The sequence below is a fragment of the Salmo salar genome, chromosome ssa15, assembly GCF_905237065.1.
Source record: "Salmo salar chromosome ssa15, Ssal_v3.1, whole genome shotgun sequence".
Classification (NCBI taxonomy): domain Eukaryota; kingdom Metazoa; phylum Chordata; class Actinopteri; order Salmoniformes; family Salmonidae; genus Salmo; species Salmo salar.
Window position 1 is genome coordinate 80,840,747 of NC_059456.1, and position 22,268 is coordinate 80,863,014.

General features: G+C 43.4%; 1 protein-coding gene across 3 annotated transcripts in view; it reads left to right on the plus strand.

The window, feature by feature from the left end:
* Window positions 1-22,268, plus strand: part of LOC106572005 (E3 ubiquitin-protein ligase MIB2) — a 100,668-nt gene that overhangs the window by 20,753 nt on the left and 57,647 nt on the right. For all 3 annotated transcript variants that reach the window (XM_014145695.2, XM_014145696.2, XM_014145694.2), the window contains exons 2-3: window positions 3,185-3,589; window positions 6,964-7,135. In XM_014145695.2, coding sequence (XP_014001170.1) covers window positions 3,367-3,589; window positions 6,964-7,135 — 395 coding nt within the window. In that variant the 5' untranslated portion in view covers window positions 3,185-3,366. The remainder of the gene's footprint in view (window positions 1-3,184; window positions 3,590-6,963; window positions 7,136-22,268) is intronic.

Below are 22,268 nucleotides of genomic sequence, written 5' to 3' on the forward strand. Positions count from 1 at the left end.
GATTAGAAAAGCTGCTCGCTGAAGTGTTTTAGGGAGCGTTTGACAGTGATGAGGGGTAGCCGTTTGACCGCGGACCCGTTACGGACATAGGCAATGAGGCAGTGATCACTGAGATCCTGGTTGAAGACAGCAGAGGTGTATTTAGAGGGCAAGTTGGTCAGGATGATATCTATGAGGGTGCCCATGTTAACGGATTTAGGGTTGTACCTGGTAGGTTCCTTAATAATTTGTGTGAGATTGAGAGGTTGAACAGGCTAGTAATAGGGGTTGCAACAATTTTGGTGGCTAATTTTAGAAAGAGAGGGTCCAGATTAGAGGTCGACCGATTAATCGGAATGGCCGATTTAATTAGGGCTGATTTCAAGTTTTCATAACAATCGGAAATCGGTATTTTTGGACGCCGATTTGGCCGTTTAAAAAAATATATATATTTTTATAATTGTTTTACTTATTTTGTATTTTTTATTGACCTTTCTTTAAGTAGGCAAGTCAGTTAAGAACACATTCTTATTTTCAATGACGGCCTAGGAACGGTGGATTAACTGCCTTGTTCAGGGGCAGAACGACAGATTTTTACCTTGTCAGCTCAGGGATTCAATCTTGCAACCTTACGTTAACTAGTCCAACGCTCTAACCACCTGCTTTACATTGCACTCCACAAGGTTACGCGAATGCAGTAAGAAGCCAAGGTAAGTTGCTAGCTAGCATTAAACTTATCTTATAAAAAACAATCAATCAATCATAATCACTAGTTAACTACACATGGTTGATGATATTACTAGTTTATCTAGCCTGTCCTGCGTTGAATATAATCGCTTAGGTACACGTTGCTCCAACCATAAACATCAATGCCTTTCTTAAAATCAATACACAGCAGTATATATTTTTAAACCTGCATATTTAGCTAAAAGAAATCCAGGTTAGCAGGCAATATTAACCAGGTGAAATTGTGTCATTTTGCGTTCATTGCACGCAGTCAAGGTATATGCAACAGTTTGGGCCGCCTGGCTCGTTGCGAACTAATTTGCCAGAATTTTACGTAATTATGACATAACACTGAAGGTTGTGCAATGTAACAGGAATAACGTTTTGTTTTCGAGATGATAGTTTCCGGATTCGACCATATTAATGATCTAAGGCTCGTGTTTCTGTGTGTTATTATGTTAAGTCTATGTTTTGATAGAGCAGTCTGACTGAGCGGTGGTAGGCAGTAGCAGGCTCGTAAGCATTCATTCAAAATAGCACTTTCGTGCGTTTTGCCAGCAGCCCTTCGCAATGCATTGTGCTGTTTATGACTTCAAGCCTATCAACTCCCAAGATGAGGCTGGTGTAACCGATGTGAAATGGCTAGCTAGTTAGCCGGGTGCGCGCTAATAGCGTTTCAAACGTCACTCGCTCTGAGACTTGGAGTAGTTGTTTCCCCTTGCTCTACATGGGTACCGCTGCTTCGAGGGTAGCTGTTGTCGATGTGTTCCTGGTTCAAGCCCAGGTAGGAGCGAGGAGAGGGACGGAAGCTATACTGTTACACTGGCAATACTGAAGTGCCTATAAGAACATCCAATAGTCAAAGGTATATGAAATACAAATTGTATAGAGAGAAATAGTCCTATGATAACTACAACCTAAAACTTCTTACCTGGGAATATTGAAGACTCATGTTAAAAGGAACCACCAGCTTTCATATGTTTTCATGTTCTGAGCAAGGAACTTAAACGTTAACTTTTTTACATGGCACATATTGCACTTTTACTTTCTTCTCCAACACTTTGTTTTTGCATTATTTAAACCAAATTGAACATGTTTCATTATTTATTTGAAGCTAAATTGATTTTATTGATGTATTATATTAAGTTAAAATAAGTGTTAATTCAGTATTGTTGTAATTGTCATTATTACAAATAAAAAAAGGGGGGAAAAAATCGGCCGATTTAATCGGTATCGGCTTTCCCCCGGCCCTCCAATAATCGGTATCGGCGTTGAAAAATCATAATCGGTCGACCTCTAGTCCAGATTGTCTAACCCAGTTGACTTGTAGGCTCATATTGTAGGACGGCCTGGGTGTGAAGCATATCCCAGTTTAGGTCAACCATCTCTACGAACTCTGAAGATAAATGGGGGGCAATCAATTCACATATGGTATCCAGGGCACAGCTAGGGGCTGAGGGAGGTCTATAACAAGCGGCAACAGTGAGAGACTTATTTCTGGAAAGGTGGATATTAAAAGTAGAAGCTCGAACTGTTTGGGCACAGACCTGGATAGTATGACAGAACTCTGCAGGCTGTCTCTGCAGTAGATTACAACTCCGCCCCCTTTGGCAGTTCTATCTTGTCGGAAAATGTTGTAATTGGGAATGGAAATTTCAAAATTTTTGGTGGCCTTCCTAAGCTAGGATTCGGACATGGATAGGACATCAGCGTTGGCGGAGTGTGCTAAAGCAGTGAATAAAACAAACTTAGGGAGGAGGCTTCTGATGTTAACATGGATCAAACCAAGGCTTTTATGGTTACAGAAGTCAACAAATGAGAGTGCCTGGGGAATAGGTGTAGTGCTAGGGGCTACAGGGCCTGGGTTAACCTCTACATCACCAGAGGAGGAGTAGGATAAGGGTACGGCTAAAGGCTATAAGAACTGGTCGTCTAGTGCGTTGGGAACAGAGAAGAAAAGGAGAAGATTTCTGGGCGTGGTAGAATAGATTCATGTACAGACAAGGATATGGTAGGATGTGAGTATAGTGGAGGTAAACCTAGGCATTGAGTGACGATGAGGGAGGTTGTCTCTGGAGGCACCAGTGTAGCCAGGTGAGGTGTCCGCATGTGTGGGGGGTGGGACAAGAGAGCTATCTAAGGCACGTTGAGCGGGGCTGGGGGCTCTACAGTGAAATAAAACAATAATAACTAACCGAAACAGCAGTGGACAAGGCATATTGACATTAGGGAGAGGCATGTGTAGCTGAGTGATCATAAGGTCAAATGAGCAGCAATGGGTGAGTCAGGGAGCCGTTTGGTAGTCGCTACTACGCTAGGTGAACGGGAAACCCAGCGATTCAGAAAGCTAGCGGATGGGTCTTCGGCGACATCGCGACGGAAAAGCCTGTTGAAACCACCTCGGATGATTCACACCTTCTCTGGTAGACAGCGCCCCAACTGATTTTGTATTTTTTCTTTTCTCTCTTTCTCCCCTCAGTCACCCCTGATCTGGTCCCGGAGCCCCTCGTTCCACCTGTGGTGCCTACCCTGCCCTCGGTGCGGGTCCGGCCTGCCCTGCACAGGCCCCGTAGGCGCAGCAGCAGCGGCAACAACAACAGCAGCAGCGGAGGCGACCCCACCAGGCCGTGGCCCTCGGGCCTGGCAGGCCCCAGAGGAAGCATGGAGGTAGGCATGCGCGTGGTGCGTGGCCTGGACTGGAAGTGGGGGAACCAGGATGACGGTGACGGCCACGTGGGCACAGTGGTGGAGATCGGGCGGCAGGGCAGCACCACCACGCCCGACAAGACGGTGGTGGTGCAGTGGGACAGCGGCACACGCACCAACTACCGCACAGGCTACCAAGGCTCCTACGACCTGCTGCTCTACGACAACGCCCAGATCGGTGAGCACTGAGCCCTGATCACCCCACCACAGGTTTTTAAACACATAAGTTACACTATATATACACTGCTCAAAAAAATAAAGGGAACACTAAAATAACACATCCTAGATCTGAATGAATGAAATAATCTTATTAAATACTTTTTTCTTTACATAGTTGAATGTGCTGACAACAAAATCACACAAAAATAATCAATGGAAATCCAATTTATCAACCCATGGAAGTCTGGATTTGGAGTCACACTCAAAATTAAAGTGGAAAACCACACTACAGGCTGATCCAACTTTGATGTAATGTCCTTAAAACAAGTCAAAATGAGGCTCAGTAGTGTGTGTGGCCTCCACGTGCCTGTATGACCTCCCTACAACGCCTGGGCATGCTCCTGATGAGGTGGCGGATGGTCTCCTGAGGGATCTCCTCCCAGACCTGGACTAAAGCATCCGCCAACTCCTGGACAGTCTGGGGCAATGTGGCGTTGGTGGATGGAGCGAGACATGATGTCCCAGATGTGCTCAATTGGATTCAGGTCTGGGGAACGGGCGGGCCAGTCCATAGCATCAATGCCTTCCTCTTGCAGGAACTGCTGACACACTCCAGCTACATGATGTCTAGCATTGTCTTGCATTAGGAGGAACCCAGGGCCAACCGCACCAGCATATGGTCTCACAAGGGGTCTGAGGATCTCATGTAGATACCTAATGGCAGTCAGGCTACCTCTGGCGAGCACATGGAGGGCTGTGCGGCCCCCCAAAGAAATGCCACCCCACACCATGACTGACCCACCGCCAAACCGGTCATGCTGGTGGATGTTGCAGGCAGCAGAACATTCTCCACGGCGTCTCCAGACTCTGTCACATGTGCTCAGTGTGAACCTGCTTTCATCTGTGAAGAGCACAGGGCGCCAGTGGCGAATTTGCCAATCTTGGTGTTCTCTGGCAAATGCCAAACGTCCTGCACGGTGTTGGGCTGTAAGCACAACCCCCACCTTTGGACGTTGGGCCCTCATACCACCCTCATGGAGTCTGTTTCTGACCGTTTGAGCAGATACATGCACATTTGTGGCCTGCTGGAGGTCATTTTGCAGGGCTCTGGCAGTGCTCCTCCTGCTCCTCCTTGCACAAAGGCGGAGGTAGCGGTCCTGCTGCTGGGTTGTTGCCCTCCTACGGCCTCCTCCACGTCTCCTGATGTACTGACCTGTCTCCTGGTAGCGCCTGGACACTACGCTGACAGACACAGCAAACCTTCTTGCCACAGCTCGCATTGATGTGCCATCCTGGATGAGCTGCACTACCTGAGCCACTTGTGGGGGTTGTAGACTCCGTCTCATGCTACCACTAGAGTGAAAGCACCGCCAGCATTCAAAAGTGACCAAAACATCAGCCAGGAAGCATAGGAACTGAGAAGTGGTCTGTGGTCCCCACCTGCAGAACCACTCCTTTATTGGGGGTGTCTTGCTAATTGCCTATAATTTCCACCTGTTGTCTATTCCATTTGCACAACAGCATGTGAAATTTATTGTGAATCAGTGTTGCTTCCTAAGTGGACAGTTTGATTTCACAGAAGGGTGATTGACTTGGAGTTACATTGTGTTGTTTAAGTGTTCCCTTTATTTTTTTGAGCAGTGTACAAATGTATGTGGACACCCCTTCAAATTAGTGGATTTTGCTATTTCAGCCACACCCGTTGCTGGTGTATAAAATCGAGCACACAGCCATGCAATCGCCATAGACAAACATTGGCTGAAGAAGAATGGCCTTACTGAAGAGCTCAGTGACTTTCAACGTGGCACCGTTTTTTATTTATTTAGTATTTTATTTAACCTTTATTTAACAAGGCAAGACAGTTAAGAACAAATTCTTATTTACAATGACGTCCTATCCCGGCCAAACCCTAACCCAGACGACGCTGGACCAATTGTGCGCCGCCCTATGGGACTCTCAATCACGGCTGGTTGTGATACAGCCTGGAATCAAACCAGGGTCTGTAGTGACGCCTCAAGCACTGAGATACAGTGCCTTAGACCGCTGCGCCACTCAGGAGCAGCGTTATAGATTGCCACATTTCCAGCAAGTCAGTTCGTCAAATTTCTCCCCTGCTTGTGCTGCCCCGGTCAGCTGTAAGTGCTGTTATTGTGAAGTGGAAATGTCTAGAAGCAACAACGGCTCAGCCGCGAAGTGGTGGGCCACACAAGCTCACAGAATGGTAGAGCGTAAAAATCCTCTGTCCTCGGTTGCAACACTCACTGCCGAGTTGCTTTTCTCTGTAGTTTTTGGCTAAAAGCAACAGTGAAAGAGAAGTTTGACGATAGAACTGATTCTGTTATGAAAAGGTTTTGCATTGATCTGTGTCAGGTCTTGTGGAAACTCTGTTAGTTGTTTGCCTGTAATTGCTATTTGAAGCGGGGGAAATAGCATTCCCGAGGTCAGTGCATACTGGAGGGTAAATGTGCAGCAGTAGTGCAATGCAGTTATAAAAACTACATTCACAAGTTTGTTTTATTAAGCATTTCAAATGTCATGGTATATCCCTGACGGTAACAATATCACTAGGATCATCTAATTTATAACAAAGCTTTTTCATTGTTAAAATAGGCCTACAATAATTTTTCTCTCCAAAAATGCACACTCACTCAAGTAATCAAATACTAATGTCCTTTCAGATATCTAGATATTCGATTAACCTTGCCCATCCCTAGTACTTGTGTATAAAACAACCTACTGTATATAAAACCATATTCAGTGAGGCCAGGATTCAATCTAATCCATGCAAGCTTGACCTTTAAAGGACATTTCCGATTGAGGAAACATGCACAGCATTTACCGTGAATGTGATCTCTGCGAAAGTCGGGGAAATTGCCTTTTAAAAGCATCATTGTCCACTGTCCAGCACATTTTGCTCTGAATTGAGTCCCAGCTTTAAACTATATTCAAGTTTGATGAATTTTTTTGTATATCATTTTTTATTTTTTTAGGTATTTATGTCTCATCTCTATGACTCAAGCAAGCTTCCTCAAGCTCATGTTTACTTAGCATCGCAGAGCAAAGGGCATCTTTCTCCATCTCCATTTCCTTTCGACTCAAAAATAGAGACAGGCAATACAGCCCTGTTTTAGAATCAAATGCCAAGTGCTAAGGCAGGATTAGTCTGCATTTTGCACCATTAAAGACAGCATTTTTCTGACTCAGAAGCCAATAAGGCTTCAATTTTAGCCTAAAAAAGGGGGAGAAGGAGAGTCAAAAGGAGAGCAAGGGAGAGGGATGAGGAAGAGCAGCATTTCTCGACATCTCTTTCATCAGTCCAAAGCGTCTCATTTGCTAGGCTGTCTTGTCCTCCTTCTGACTCTCTCGCTCTCTCTCCTCTTTTCTCTGTCTCAGGTGTGCGCCACTCCAACATCATCTGTGACAGCTGCAAGAAGCATGGCATCATGGGGATGCGCTGGAAGTGTAAGGTGTGCTTTGACTACGACCTGTGCACGCAGTGTTACATGAACAACAAGCACGACCTGGGCCACGCCTTTGAACGCTATGAGACCGCCCACTCCCAACCGTGAGTACCATGGTCAACCCCCCCACATCTTTTCTCAAGAATTCCCAATTTCCCCCATCATTTAGTGCAACACATCCAATATTATACAGACATAGCTAAAACACTATATGGGAGAACAGTACTTAAGCAAATATGTTTAGTGATGCCACGCAGAATACTGTTGGCCAATGGTACAGTAATTCCTTATATGGCACCAATTCCCTCTTATCTGCGATTGTTACACATTTCATTACATAGTTACAGCTTCCTCAAGTGAGTGAAGGCTTTTGAGTCCTTAGACATTGCGAAAGACATTAGGGCAAAATAAAGAGGAACTGTGTCAGAGAACAAGCTCACCAAACCTTCAATGGCTGTATGTCATTGCTGCTTAGGTTTATTCAATTTTTAGGGTTAAAGTAGCCTGAACTACTGAATGAATGAGTCTTCATCTTGACATGCAAAAAAAGCATTATTTTTTTTTAAATTATTCTCTCATATCGAGAAGATAGAGAAAATGTATTTGTCACTGACGGTCAGCTCTCATATTCTGTACAATACAGTCTGACAGAGGCTCCTTCCCCTCTCACTTTGACTCCCGCCTCAGTTTCTCTAGTCTACGGTATTGATTTCACATTGGGCCTGCATGCTTTTATAAGATCTGATTTAAATGTGACTGCTTTGTGTCACATCGAGTGAAGTCTGGACTTCATGACTTGAAAGCTGATGGGAGAGTAAACACAAGGCTAAATGTTGGATTTCTGTCCTTTGAAAACACTAGTGGACAGCAGTTTGCCCCAAGAAGACTACTATAAGGTCTTATCGGTCTTGTTATTTTGAGGATGTTTACAAACTACTCAGCCCCACTGTAGGACTTACTCTAGCTACCTGACAAGATTACAAATCTCAACCTTTAAATAGATTTATCTTCTTGTACTTATATCAGTCTGCTCAGCCCCACCAGAGGACTTACGCTCGCTACCTTACTAGACCGCAAATCTCAACCTTTGAATAGATGTCTATCTTCTACTTATATCACTGGCTTCAGTACAAAGCTTGATAGATCTGGTGGGTGTGTTGATCCGATTTGAGAGTAGTAAACATACACACCACCAAACTGCTGCTTTGTGGTGAGGGAAACAAAAGGCCATTATTTGGTTACTTCACCATTTATGAAATTACTCCCACAAACACATTAACTTCTCTATATCAACAAACAGAGCAGAGAGGTAAAGGCAAATGTAGGATTAGATATCTCAGTAGTTGAATCCTGTGCATGAATGATGGAGGTTTTGAAATGCAACGATTGTTTGATTTTGACCCAAAATGGCTGATGGTTAACACATGTTTAGTGCATGTGGTCCATGCAGGAATTGAACCAACAACTCCTGAATGCCCCAATCTGGATGCCAAAACAACAGAGGGAAGGTTCAAATTTGAAGTGGGTCTCTGAAGGGATCTGTCACCCCAGTACAAATGCGTTATGAATCTCAGCGCCTTCTCTCTTGAGACATCTTTAAGCATGAATGGAGCAGTTAGTCTAAAGCGGAATGAAAGAATGTCACTCAGCTGAAGTTAGTGGGCCTGCAGTGATGTGATAGACCCTTCAGACATCTCTGGCCTTGGCAAGAGAGGACAGCAATGTGATGAGTGGAGGGCAGACGTGGCAAGGAAAACAACTCGTAGTGAACAGACGGGCTCTTATGCAACCCACATCCCGATGGAGAACATTTTATTAAGCTGATTCTACGAATGTTTTCCCACCGTGACCACTGAGGATTCTGAGAAACAGATGTTGTCAACAATGATACATACAAAGAGTCATTGATGGTCTTTCTCAGTTCTCTTTAGGCCTCGCTACTTAGCCTATTTCAGACACTTGTGCCTTTTGTATTCACACAGCTCATGAGGTACAGCACATGTCTTTAGAGAAGCCCACTGAGTCTGCATTAATTTATTTGAACTATGACTCCCATTGGCATCATTCTAAATTCGCTACATTGGTGTCAGGTGGGAGGCTGAACCAGTTTCAGTTCTCCTTTGGCCAAATATGCCATATGCATGAAATAAGCCGGTCATTTATATTTCAACACCTCATCATACCATAACTCATCCATACGTCATTAGATCATGCCATGAGCATTTTAGACATACTCCAGCAGCTTCCACCCATACCATACAAGCTTATTATGGGACATTGCATTCGTCTTTCAAAAAGCTTATCTGTAAAACGTTTCATTATTGTCGATATGAATGGAGATACAGGAGGAGATAAAGGTAGACAATGGTGACTAAATTAGTCAACGTCTATATCCAACCATTGGATCCCATTTCTGGTTTAAATGTACTGTTGATGTCATTTATTACACACTGAAGTAGGGTTGGGCGATATATCGAATGAATTAGACTGTATTATATTACGCGATATGCCTGTATCGCAAGAATCAAATATATACAGTACAAGTCAAAAAGTTTGGACACACCTACTCATTCAAGGGTTTTTCTTTATTTTGACTATTTTCTACATTGTAGAATAATAGTGAAGACATCAAAACTATGAAATAACACATATGGAATCATGTAGTAACCAAAAAAGTGTTAAACAAATCAAAATATATTTTATATTTGAGATTCTTCAAATAGCCACCCTTTGCCTTGATGACAGCTTTTGGCATTCTCTCAACCAGCTTCATGAGATAGTCACCTGGAATGCATTTCAATTAATAGGTGTGCCTTAAGTTAATTTGTGGAATTTCATACCTTCTTAATGCGTTTGAGCCAATCAGTTGTGTTGTGACAAGATAGGGGTGGTAAAATAGCAATAGCAAGTCCATATTATGGCAAGAACAGCTCAAATAAGCAAAGAGAAATGACAGTCCATCATTACTTTCAGACATGAAGGTAAGTCAATCTGTAAAATGTCAAGAACTTTGAAAGTGCAGTTGCAAAAAATATCAAGCTCTATGATGAACCTGGCTTTCACGAGGACCACCACAGGAAAGGAAAACCCAGAGTTACCTCTGCTGCAGGGGATAAGTTCATTAGAGTTACCAGCCTCTAATGAATGCTTCAGAGTTCAAGTAACAGACACATCTCAACATCAACTGTTCAAAGGAGACTGCGTGAATCATGCCTTCATGGTCAAATTGCTACAAAGAAACCACTACTAAAGGACGTCAATAATAAGAAGAGACTTGCTTGGACCAGGAAACACAAGCAATTGACATTAGACTAGTGGAAATCTGTCCTTTGGTCTGATGAGTCTAAATTTGAGATTTTTGGTTCCAACCGCCGTGTCTTTGTGAGACAGTAGGGGAACGGATGATCTCAGCATGTGTGGTTCCCACCGTGACGCATGGAGGTGGGGGTGCTTTGGTGGTGACACTGTCGGTGATTTATTTAGAATTCAAGGCACACTTGAACAGCATGGCTACCACAGCATTCTGTAGCGTTACGCCATCCCATCTGGTTTGGGCTTAGTGGGACTATCATTTGTTTTTCAACAGGACAATGACCCAAAACACCTCTAGGCTGTGTAAGGGTTATTTGACCAAGAAGGAGAGTGATGGAGTGCTGCATCTAATGACCTGGCCTCCACAATCACCCAACCTCAACCCAATTGAGATGGTTTGGGATGAGTTGGACCATAGAGTGAAGGAAAAGCAGCCAAAAAGTGCTCAGCGTATGTGAGAACTCCTTCAACACTGTTGGAAAAGCATTCCAAGTGAAGCTGTCAATGCAAAGGGTGGCTACCGCTAGCAGCATTTTAGCCAAAGACTATTATATGGCGCCGATAGCCATGGTAGCTCTGCTTCTAGCTCCTAAGCAACTTAGACTTTTTTTTGGTTTTTTTTGTTTTATTTCCTGCATTATTAGCCCAGACATTTTTTGGTGTTATTACATACAGCCGGAAATAACTTTTGGATATCATAGCGGCGGTAAATCACCAGCATTACGACCAGGAATCCGACTTTCCCAAATTGGATCCTTTGTTCGTACCCTCCCAGGGCAATTTAACTTATTCCAGAGGCTGCTCCAAGTTGCTTCGGCAGAGAAGAGGTATTCAGAATTTACACCATCCACCGCTTCTGAGTATATTACTCGCTAAGGTTTTGTCTCTGGACAATAAATTAGACTAGCTCAGGGTTGAGGATTTCCTTCCAGAGAGACATCAGGGACTGTAACATACTCTTTCATGGAATCATGGCTCTCTCCGGATATACTGTCCCTGACCATGCAGCCAGCTGGGTTCTCAGTACATCACTCAGACAGGAATAAAGAACTCTCCAGGTTTATGTTTCATGATTTAAATACTCATGGTGTGATTTTTCATAACATAACAAAACTCAAGTCCTTTTGTTCACCCGACCTAGAATACCTCACAATGATATGCCGACCGTATTACCTCCCAAGAAAATCCTCTTTGTTTATAGTCACAGCCGTGTGTATTCCCCCTCAAGCCGATATCACGACAGCCCTCAAGGAATTACACTGGACTGTGCAAACTGGAAACCCCATATTCTGAGGCTGCATTTATTGTAGCTGGGGGATGTTAACGAAGCAAATTTGAGAAAAATGCTATCAAAGTTCTATCAACACATTGAATGTAGGACTTGCGCTTCTAAAATGCTTGACCACTGCTACTCCCCCTTCCGGGATGCCTACAAGGCCCTCCCCGCCCTCCCTTCGGCAAATCAGATCACGACTCCATTTTGCTCCTCCCTTCCTATAGGCAGAAATTCAAACAGAAAGTACCCGTGATAACGTCTATTCAACACTGGTCTGATCAATTGGAATCCATGCTTCACGATTGTTTTGATCACATGGACTGGTATATGTTCCAGGTAGCCTCCTGAGAATAACATTGACGTATAAAGTGGTTCGTCCTTTAAAAGTTGTTGCGTGGTGCCGCAGAATTCTATGACATGTTATTTAAGTGCCAACCACTGCTACCATTAGTTCTAGTTTTACAACCAGAGGGCATCTTTGAGAAGCATTTGATAGCCTTCAATAGTGGCTGTACTAGAGAATTTAAAACCTTTTTTGTAAGAACATAGTATATGGGACTGATTTTTAAGACATTTTGCTTAATACCTTTGATTAATATGGTGTTTCTATTCCAAGAAAAATGAAAAACCCTCTGTTTTCCGTTAGGATGGAACGGAAAATATGGCGCTGTACAACGTAACGGTCGGGAGTAGGCCACAGTACTGGGCTATTTAGCTAAAGAATCCCCGTGTCGTGCGTGCATGCGGGAGACTGGGGTTCAATTCCCCGAAGGGGAGGAAAGGACTAGGCTGTCCTTGTAAATAAGAATTTGTTCTTAACTATTATACTAAGAGTATAACATTTCTACACCCTAATTGTATAATTGTAGTTTAACCAATACCCAAACGGAGATTCAGTGAAAATAAAATCTCATTGATTTATCAAGACTAGTCCCCATTCTTGTCTCAGAGCAGCGCGAAACGGAGCTAAAAATAGTTGTAGGCTATTGCTTCAAATCCTATTGCTTCTAACTTCAATATGCTCTTTAAATAAATAAGACCTACACCACTTTTAACAGCACATTACTCAACACTAGTGAGACTCATGACGCCTACGGTAGGCCAACAGTATATCGAAAAAATGACGTTACTCTCCGTCAATAATTACAATTAGAGGATTGGAGGATATTTCTGTAATTCTGATATTTATTCCCACAGTAATTCGTTATGGATCCATAACTAAATAAACATCGGCATTTTGAAAAATAGTATTTTTATCATTTATTTTATTAACGAAAGCATAAAGATGCCATTATCAGTTACATTGTTTTAGTTTGAACTTGCAGACAGGCGCTAAGAACAGTGGGAACGTTTCCCTAGTCATCGCTATTATTAGTGTAATGCCCCTTTAGTGTTGCTCTGTGCTACCCAGTGTGGCGAGGTGGGGATCCATCCCCCCCCCCTTCCCCATGGGCTAGGTCTGTCTTCTGTGCGCGGCTCTGAGGCCCATCCCGTGCCCCCTGCCCTCGTGCCTTGAGCCTTGCGCACCTTCAGTGGATACAGCTGTAGAACTGCAAGGAAATCCCATTGTGCACCACTCGGGAGCCATGACCAATATGACCGATATATATTGTCCTGCTAATAACAGGATTAATAATATATCTGTGAGAATATCCAAGGGGCTTTTATATAATTCTAAATGAATAGTAATAGTTATAATAATAATCGCTTGGTTTAAAAAATAGCAATATTTTGGAGATTTCGTTTTCAAATAACATAAAATGAGTGAGGAAAGGCCGTTCTTGAACATGGGTGAGACATATTTACTAATTTGTAAATAAAGCTAGTTTGTTATTTAGAATGATTCATTTCTGTTTTTAGAGGGAGAGTAACCAAAAACCTACAGTCATCTCATGGGTCTCCCAGTTGATGCTGGCACGGGTATTGAACCAGCATCTGTAGCAACACAGCTTGCACTGCTATGCAGTGTCTTAGACCGTTGCCCCACTCAGGCGCTGTACAACGTGACCAGTCGGGAGTGGGCTACAGTACTACAGTAAAAGCAAAATAAAATAATAAAAACCTTAGTGTAACAACAGTTTTAGGGATCACAGTGGAGAAGGTGAAAGCTTCAAGTTCCTCAGCGTACACATCACTGACAATCTGAAATGGTCCAACCACACAGACAGTGTGGTGAAGGCACAACAGCGCCTCTTCAATGTCACTGGTCACCTCAATAATGGAACACTAGTCACTTTAATAATGGTTACATACTGCTATACTCATTTCATATGTACAGTTGAAGTCGGAAGTTTACATACACCTTAGCCAAATACATTTAAACTCAGTTTTTCACAATTCCTGACATTTAATCCTAGTAAAAATTCCCTGTCTTAGGTCAGTTAGGATCACCACTTGATTTTAAGAATGTGAAATGTCAGAATAATAGTAGATGATTTATTTCAGCTTTTATTTTTAGATCACATTCCCAGTGGGTCAGAAGTTTACATACACTCAATTAGTATTTGGTAGCATTGCCTTTAAATTGTTTAACTTGGGTCAAATGTTTTGGGTAGCATTCCACAAGCTTCCCACAATACGTTAAAATAATTTTGGCCCATTCCTCATGACAGACAGAGCTGGTATAAGTAACCGAGTCAGGTTTGTAGGCCTCCTTGCTCGCACACACTTTCAGTTCTGCCCACAAATTGTCTTTAGGATTGAGGTCAGGGCTTTGTGATGGCCACTCCAATACCTTGACTTTGTTGTCCTTAAGCCATTTTGCCACAGCTTTGGAAGTATGCTTGGGGTCATTGTCCATTTGGAAAACCCATTTGCGACTAAGCTTTAACTTCCTGACTGAGGTCTTGAGATGTTGCTTCAATATATCCACATCATTTTCCTTCTTGATGATGCCATCTATTTTGTGAAGTGCACCAGTCCCTCCTGCAGAAAAGCACCCCCACAACATGATGCTGCCACCCCCGTGCTTCACGGTTGGGATGATGTTCTTCGGCTTGCAAGCCTCCCCCTTTTTCCTCCAAACATAACGATGGTCATTATGGCCAAACAGTTCTATTTTTGTTTCATCAGACCAGAGGACATTTCTCCAAAAAGTACAATCTTTGTCCCCATGTGCAGTTGCAAACCGTAGTCTGGCTTTTTTATGGTGGTTTTGGAGCAGTGGCTTCTTCTTTGCTGAGCGGCCTTTCAGTTTATGTCGGTTATAGGACTCGTTTTACTGTGGATATAGATACTTTTGTACCTGTTTCCTCCAGCATCTTCACAAGGTCCTTAGCTGTTGTTCAGGGATTGATTTGCACTTTTCGCACAAAAGTACGTTCATCTCTAGGAGACAGAATGCGTCTCCTTCCTGAGCGCTATGACTGCTGCGTGGTCCCATGGTGTTTATACTTGCGTACTATTGTTTGTACAGATGAACGTGGTAACTTCAGGCATTTGGAAATTGCTCCCAAGGATGAACCAGACTTGTGGAGGTCTACAATTTTTTTTCTGAGGTCTTGGTTTCGTTTGCTTTTCCCATGATGTCAAGCAAAGAGGCACTGAGTTTGAAGGTAGGCCTTGAAATACACTGCTCAAAAAAATAAAGGGAACACTTGAACAACACATCCTAGATCTGAATGAAAGAAATAATCTTATTAAATACTTTTTTCTTTACATAGTTGAATGTGCTGACAACAAAATCACACAAAAATAATCAATGGAAATCCAATTTATCAACCCATGGAGGTCTGGATTTGGAGTCACACTCAAAATTAAAGTGGAAAACCACACTACAGGCTGATCCAACTTTGATGTAATGTCCTTAAAACAAGTCAAAATGAGGCTCAGTAGTGTGTGTGGCCTCCACGTGCCTGTATGACCTCCCTACAACACCTGGGCATGCTCCTGATGAGGTGGCGGATGGTCTCCTGAGGGATCTCCTCCCAGACCTGGACTAAAGCATCCGCCAACTCCTGGACAGTCTGTGGTGCAACATGGAGTGAGACATGATGTCCCAGATGTGCTCAATTGGATTCAGGTCTGGGGAACGGGCGGGCCAGTCCATAGCATCAATGCCTTCCTCTTGCAGGAACTGCTGACACACTCCAGCCACATGAGGTCTAGCATTGTCTTGCATTAGGAGGAACCAAGGCCAACCGCACCAGCATATGGTCTCACAAGGGGTCTGAGGATCTCATGTCGGTACCTAATGGCAGTCAGGCTACCTCTGGCGAGTACATGGAGGGCTGTGCGGCCCCCCAAAGAAATGCCACCCCACACCATGACTGACCCACCGCCAAACCGGTCATGCTGGAGGATGTTGCAGGCAGCAGAACATTCTCCACGGCGTCTCCAGACTCTGTCACGTCTATCACATGTGCTCACTGTGAACCTGCTTTCATCTGTGAAGAGCACATGGCGCCAGTGTCGAATTTGCCAATCTTGGTGTTCTCTGGCAAATGCCAAACGTCCTGCATGGTGTTGGGCTGTAAGCACAACCCCCACCTGTGGACGTCGGGCCCTCATACCACCCTCATGGAGTCTGTTTCTGACCGTTTGAGCAGACACATGCACATTTGTGGCCGGCTGGAGGTCATTTTGCAGGGCTCTGGCAGTGCTCCTCCTTGCACAAAGGCGGAGGTAGCGGTCCTGCTGCTGGGTTGTTGCCCTCCTACGGCCTCCTCCACATCTCCTGATGTACTGGCCTGTCTCCTGGTAGCGCCTCCATGCTCTGGACACTACGCTGACAGACACAGCAAACCTTCTTGCCACAGCTCGCATTGATGTGCCATCCTGGATGAGCTGCACTACCTGAGCCACTTGTGGGGGTTGTAGACTCCGTCTCATGCTACCACTAGAGTGAAAGCACCGCCAGCATTCAAAAGTGACCAAAACATCAGCCAGGAAGCATAGGAACTGAGAAGTGGTCTGTGGTCCCCACCTGCAGAACCACTCCTTTATTGGGGGTGTCTTGCTTATTGCCTATAATTTCCACCTGTTGTCTATTCCATTTGCACAACAGCATGTGAAATTTATTGTCAATCAGTGTTGCTTCCTAAGTGGACAGTTTGATTTCACAGAAGTGTGATTGACTTGGAGTTACATTTGTGTTGTTTAAGTGTTTTCTGGAATTTTCCAAGCTGTTTAAAGGCACAGTCAACTTTTATCTTCTGACCCCATGGAATTGTGATACAGTGAAATAATATGTCTGTAAACAATTGTTGTAAAAAGGACTTGTGTCATGCACAAAGTAGATGTCCTAACCGACTTGCCAAAACTATAGTTTGTTAACAAGACATTTGTGGAGTGGTTGAAAAATGAGTTTTAATGACTCCAACCTGTGTGTGTATGTAAACTTCTGACTTCAACTGTATATACTGTATCCTACTCTATTTTAGTCAATGCCACTCCGACATTGCTTGTCCTAATATTTTATATATTTCTTAATTCCATTCTTTTACTTTTAGAGTTGTGAATTTTTAGATGCTAATGCACTGTTGGAGCTAGGAACAAAAGCATTTCGCTACACCCACAATAAAATTAGAGTTACTAGCTTTCTCGTCTGTTTTTTTATAAATGTACAACTCGTTCTCATTCTGAGACATAAGGTATGCCACTTGATTTCAACATCTTAACATAGTGCACAGACTAGCATGCTGTTCAGACAGTTGTAGATGGACAGAAGTTTGTTCATATCAGTTTAACTCTTCTACCTTGTTAGCTAGCAAATAGATATGTTTGCTAAACTTGAAATATAAATATTAGCTGGCTACTCACTAGCACTTGGGCTTGTGCTTGAGACATTGTTTACGCATACAAGGCCTTCCCTCGTCCTCCCTTCTGCAAATCTAACCATGACCCTATTCTCCTGTTTACAAACAAAAGCTCAAACAGGAAGTTCCAGTGATGCACTCAATACGGAAGTGGTCGGATGAAGCAGACACTAGGCTACAAGAATGTTTTGCTAGTACAGACTATGATATGTTCCTGGATTCATTCGATTGCATTGCGGAGTACAAGCATACAAGAAGCCCGCTATGACCTCCAAGACATCAAACATACAAAAGGACAAGTAGAATCCTATTACACCGGCTCCGTCGCTTGTCGTGTGTGGCAGGGCTTGCAGACGATAACAGATTACAAAGGGAAATCCAGCCATGAGTTGCCCAGTGATGCAGAACTCCCAAATTAGCTAGATTCCTTTTATGCCTGCTTAGAAGGAATATAAATTGCCTTGCGTGTAAACAGGTTTTTCATGATGGCTGTGTGAGCTTGTTCTCCGTGGCCGACGTGAGAGAGCCGTTTAAACAAGTTAACAATCACAAGGCAGCCAGGCCAGACGCAATACCGGGGTGCGTTCTCAAAGCATGCGCAGACCAGCTTGCAAGTGTCTTCAACAACATTTTCAATCTATCCTTGTCCCAGTCTGTAATCCCATTTTATGTTTCAAGCTGACAGCCATTGTTCCTGTTCCCAAGAGCTCCAAGTTAATCTGCCTAAATGACTAACGCCCTCTAGCAATCACATCTGTAATTATGAAGTGCTTCAAGTTCCTTGGCATCCACATCACTGACTTTCCATGGCCCACACACACCTGCACAGTTGTGAAGAGGGCAAGGTAGTGCCTCTTTCCCCTCAGTAAGCTGAAAAGATTTGGCATGGGCCCTCGGATCCTCAAGTTATTTAGCTGCACCATCGAGATAGTCTTGACTGGCTGCATCACCGCCTGCTTGGTATGGTAAATGCACCCCTCTTTACTGAAAAGCGCTATGGATGGTGGTGCGAACAGTCTAGTACATCACTTGGGCAGAAGTCCCTGCCATCCAGGACCTCTATATCGGGCGATGTCAGAGGAAGGCCTGAAAAATTGCCGAAGACTCCAGCCACCTAAGCCATAGACTGTTCACTCTGCTACCATCTGACCAACAGGCTCCGAGACAGCTTCTATCCCCAAGCCATAATAAGACTGCTAAATAGCCAGACTCCTAAATAGTAAATTATTGATACCCGAACTATAAACCCACACACATACAGTGCATTCGGAAAGTATTCAGACCCCTTGACTTTTTCCACATTTTGATACGTTACAGCCTTATTCTAAAATCTATTTTATTGTTTTTCCCCCTCATAAATCTACACACAGTACCCTATAATGACATATAGAAACATTTTTTTTTTTTTTACATTTTTGCAAATGTATAAAAACATTAAAAAAAACTGAAATACAATTTACATATATATTCAGACCCTTTCCTCTGTACTTTCTTGAAGCACCTTTGGCAGCGATTACAGACTCAAGTCTTCTTGAGTATGACGTTACAAGCTTGGCACACCTGTATTTGGGGAGTTTCTACGATTTCTTCTCTGCACATCTTCTCAAGCTCTGTCAGGTTGGATGGAGAGCGTCGCTGCACAGCTATTTTCAGGTCTGTCCAGAGATGTTAGCTCGGGTTCAAGTCCGGCTCTGGCTGGGCCACTCAAGGACATTCAGAGACTTGTCCAAAAGCCACTCCTGCGTTGTCTTGGCTGTGTGCTTACTGTCATTGTCCTTTTGGAAGGTGAACCTTCTCTCCAGTTTGAGGTCCTGAGTGCTCTGGAGCAGGTTTTCATCAAGGATCTCTCTCTACTTTGCTCTGTTCCTCTTTCCCTCGATCCTGACTAGTCTCCCAGTCCCTGCCACTGAAAAACATCCCCACAGAATGAGGCTGCCAACACCATGCTTCACTATAGGGATGGTACCAGGTTTCCTCCAGATGTGACGCTTGGCATTCAGGCCAAAGAGTTCAATCTTGGTTTCATCAGACCTAAGAATCTTGTTTCTCATGGTCTGAGAGTCCTTTAGTTGCCTTTTGGCAAACTTCAAGCGGGCTGTCGTGCCTTTTACTGAGAAGTGGCTTCCGTCTGGCCACTCTACCATAAAAGCCTGATTGATGGAGTGCTGCAGAGATGGTTGTCCTTCTTCCATCTCCACAGAGGAACTCTGGAGCTCTGTCAGAGTGACCATCGGGGTTCTTGGTCACCTCCTTGACCTAAGCACTTCTCCCCGATTGCTCAGTTTGGCCGGGCGGCCAGTTCTAGGAAGAGTCTTGGTGGTTCCAAGCTTCTTCCATTTAAGAATGATGGGAGCCACTGTGTTCTTGGGGACCTTCAATGCTGCAGAAATGTTTTGGTACCCTTCCCCAGATCTGTGCCTTGACACAATCATGTCTCGGAGCTCTACGGACAATTCCTTCGACCTCATGGTTTTGTTTTTGTTCTGATATGCACTGTCAACTGTGGGACCTTTTTCAAATCATGTCCAACCAATTGAATTTACCACAGGGGGACTCCAAGTTGTACAAATATCTCAAGGTTTACCAATGGAAACAGGATGCACCTGAGCTCAATTTCGAGTCTCATAGCAAGGGGTCTAAATAGGTATGTGTTTTTTTCTGTTCTAGAAACCTGTTTTCGCTTTGTCATTATGGGGTATTGTGTGTAGATTGAGGGGGAAAATTATTTGATTCATTTTAGAATAAGGCTGTAATGTAACAAAACGTGGAAATCGGGAAGGGGTCTGAATACTTTCCGAATGTACACACACATTACACGCGCACACTCTTATACACTGTTCTTTTTTTTACTCTTATTGTTGTGAATAGGGCACGACAACCTTTTCCCCCTCAGGAGACTGAAAAGATTTGGCAGGGGTCCCCAGATCCTCAAAGTTCTATTCCTGCACCATCGAGAGCATCCTGACCGGTTGCATCACCGCCTGGTATGGCAACTGCTCAGCATCTGACCGTAACGCGCTATAGAGTAGAGGTCGACGAATTAATCGGAATGGGCGATTTAATTAGGACCGATTTCATGTTTTCATAACAATCGGAAATAGGCATTTTTGGACGCCGATTTGGCCGATTATTTTTTTTTTAATTTTTTGGGGTAATTATTATCATTTTTTTTGTTATTATTTGTCTAATTTATGTATTTTTTATTATTATTTATTTTAAATTATTATTATTATTATTATTATTTTTTATTTTTTTACACCTTTATTTAACTAGGCAAGTTAGTTAAGAACACTCTCTTATTTTCAATGACGGCCTAGGAACGGTGGGTTAACTGCCTTGTTCAGGGGCAGAACGACAGACTTTTACCTTGTCAGCTCGGGGATTCAATCTTGCAACCTTACGGTTAACTAGTCCAACGCCCCAACCACCTGCTTTACACTCCACGAGGAGCCTGCCTGTTACGCGAATGCAGTAAGAAGCCAAGGTAAGTTGCTAGCTAGCATTAAACTTATCTTATAAAAAAAAATGAATCATAATCACTAGTTAACTACACATGGTTGATGATATTACTAGTTTATCTAGCCTGTCCTGCATATAATCGCTTAGGTACACGTTGCTCCAACGTGTACCTAACCATAAACATCAATGCCTTTCTTAAAATCAATACACAAGTATATATTTTAAACCTGCATATTTAGTTAATATTGCCTGCTAACATGAATTTATTTTAACTAGGGAAAATGTGTCACTTCTCTTGCAACAGAGTCAGGGTATATGCAGCCGTTTGGACCGCCTGGCTCGTTGCGAACTGTGAAGACTATTTCTTCCTCGCAAAGACAGCCGACTTCGCCAAACGGTGGATGATTTAACAAAAGTGCATTTGCGAAAAAATCGCAACGTTGCACAACTGTACCTAACCATAAACATCAATGCCTTTCTTAAAATCAATACACAGAAGTATATATTTTTAAACCTGCATATTTAGCTAAAAGAAATCCAGGTTAGCAGGCAATATTAAGCAGGAGAAATTGTGTCACTTCTCTTGCGTTCATTGCACGCAGAGTCAGGGTATATGCAAAGGTTTGGGCCGCCTGGCTCATTGCGAACTAATTTGCCAGAATTTTACGTAACTATGACATAACATTGAAGGTTGTGCAATGTAACAGGAATATTTAGACTTAGGGATGCCACCCGTTAGATAAAATACGGAACGGTTCCGTATTTCACTGAAAGGAAAAACGTTTTGTTTTCGTGATGATAGTTTCCGGATTCGACCATATTAATGACCTAAGGCTCGTATTTCTGTGTGTTTATTACATTATAATTAAGTCTATGATTTGATAGAGCAGTCTGACTGAGCGGTGGTAGGCAGCAGCAGGCTCGTAAGCATTCATTCAAACAGCACTTTCGTGCGTTTTGCCAGCAGCTCTTCGCTGTGCTTCAAGCATTGTGCTGTTTATGACTTCAAGCCTATCAACTCCCAAGATTAGGCTGGTGTAACCGATGTGAAATGGCTAGCTAGTTAGTGGGGTGCGCGCTAATAGCGTTTCAAATGTCACTCGCTCTGAGACTTGGAGTAGTTGTTCCTCTTGCTCTGCATGGGTAACGCTGCTTCGAGGGTGGCTGTTGTCGATGTGTTCCTGGTTCGAACCCAGGTAGGAGCAAGGAGAGGGACGGAAGCTATACTGTTACACTGGCAATACTGAAGTGCCTATAAGAACATCCAATACTCAAAGGTATATGAAATGCAAATCGTATAGAGAGAGAGAGTCCTATAATAACTTCAACCTAAAACTTCTTACCTGGGAATATTGAAGACTCATGTTAAAAGGAACCACCAGCTTTCATATGTTCTCATGTTCTGAGCAAGGAACTTAAACGTTAGCTTTCTTA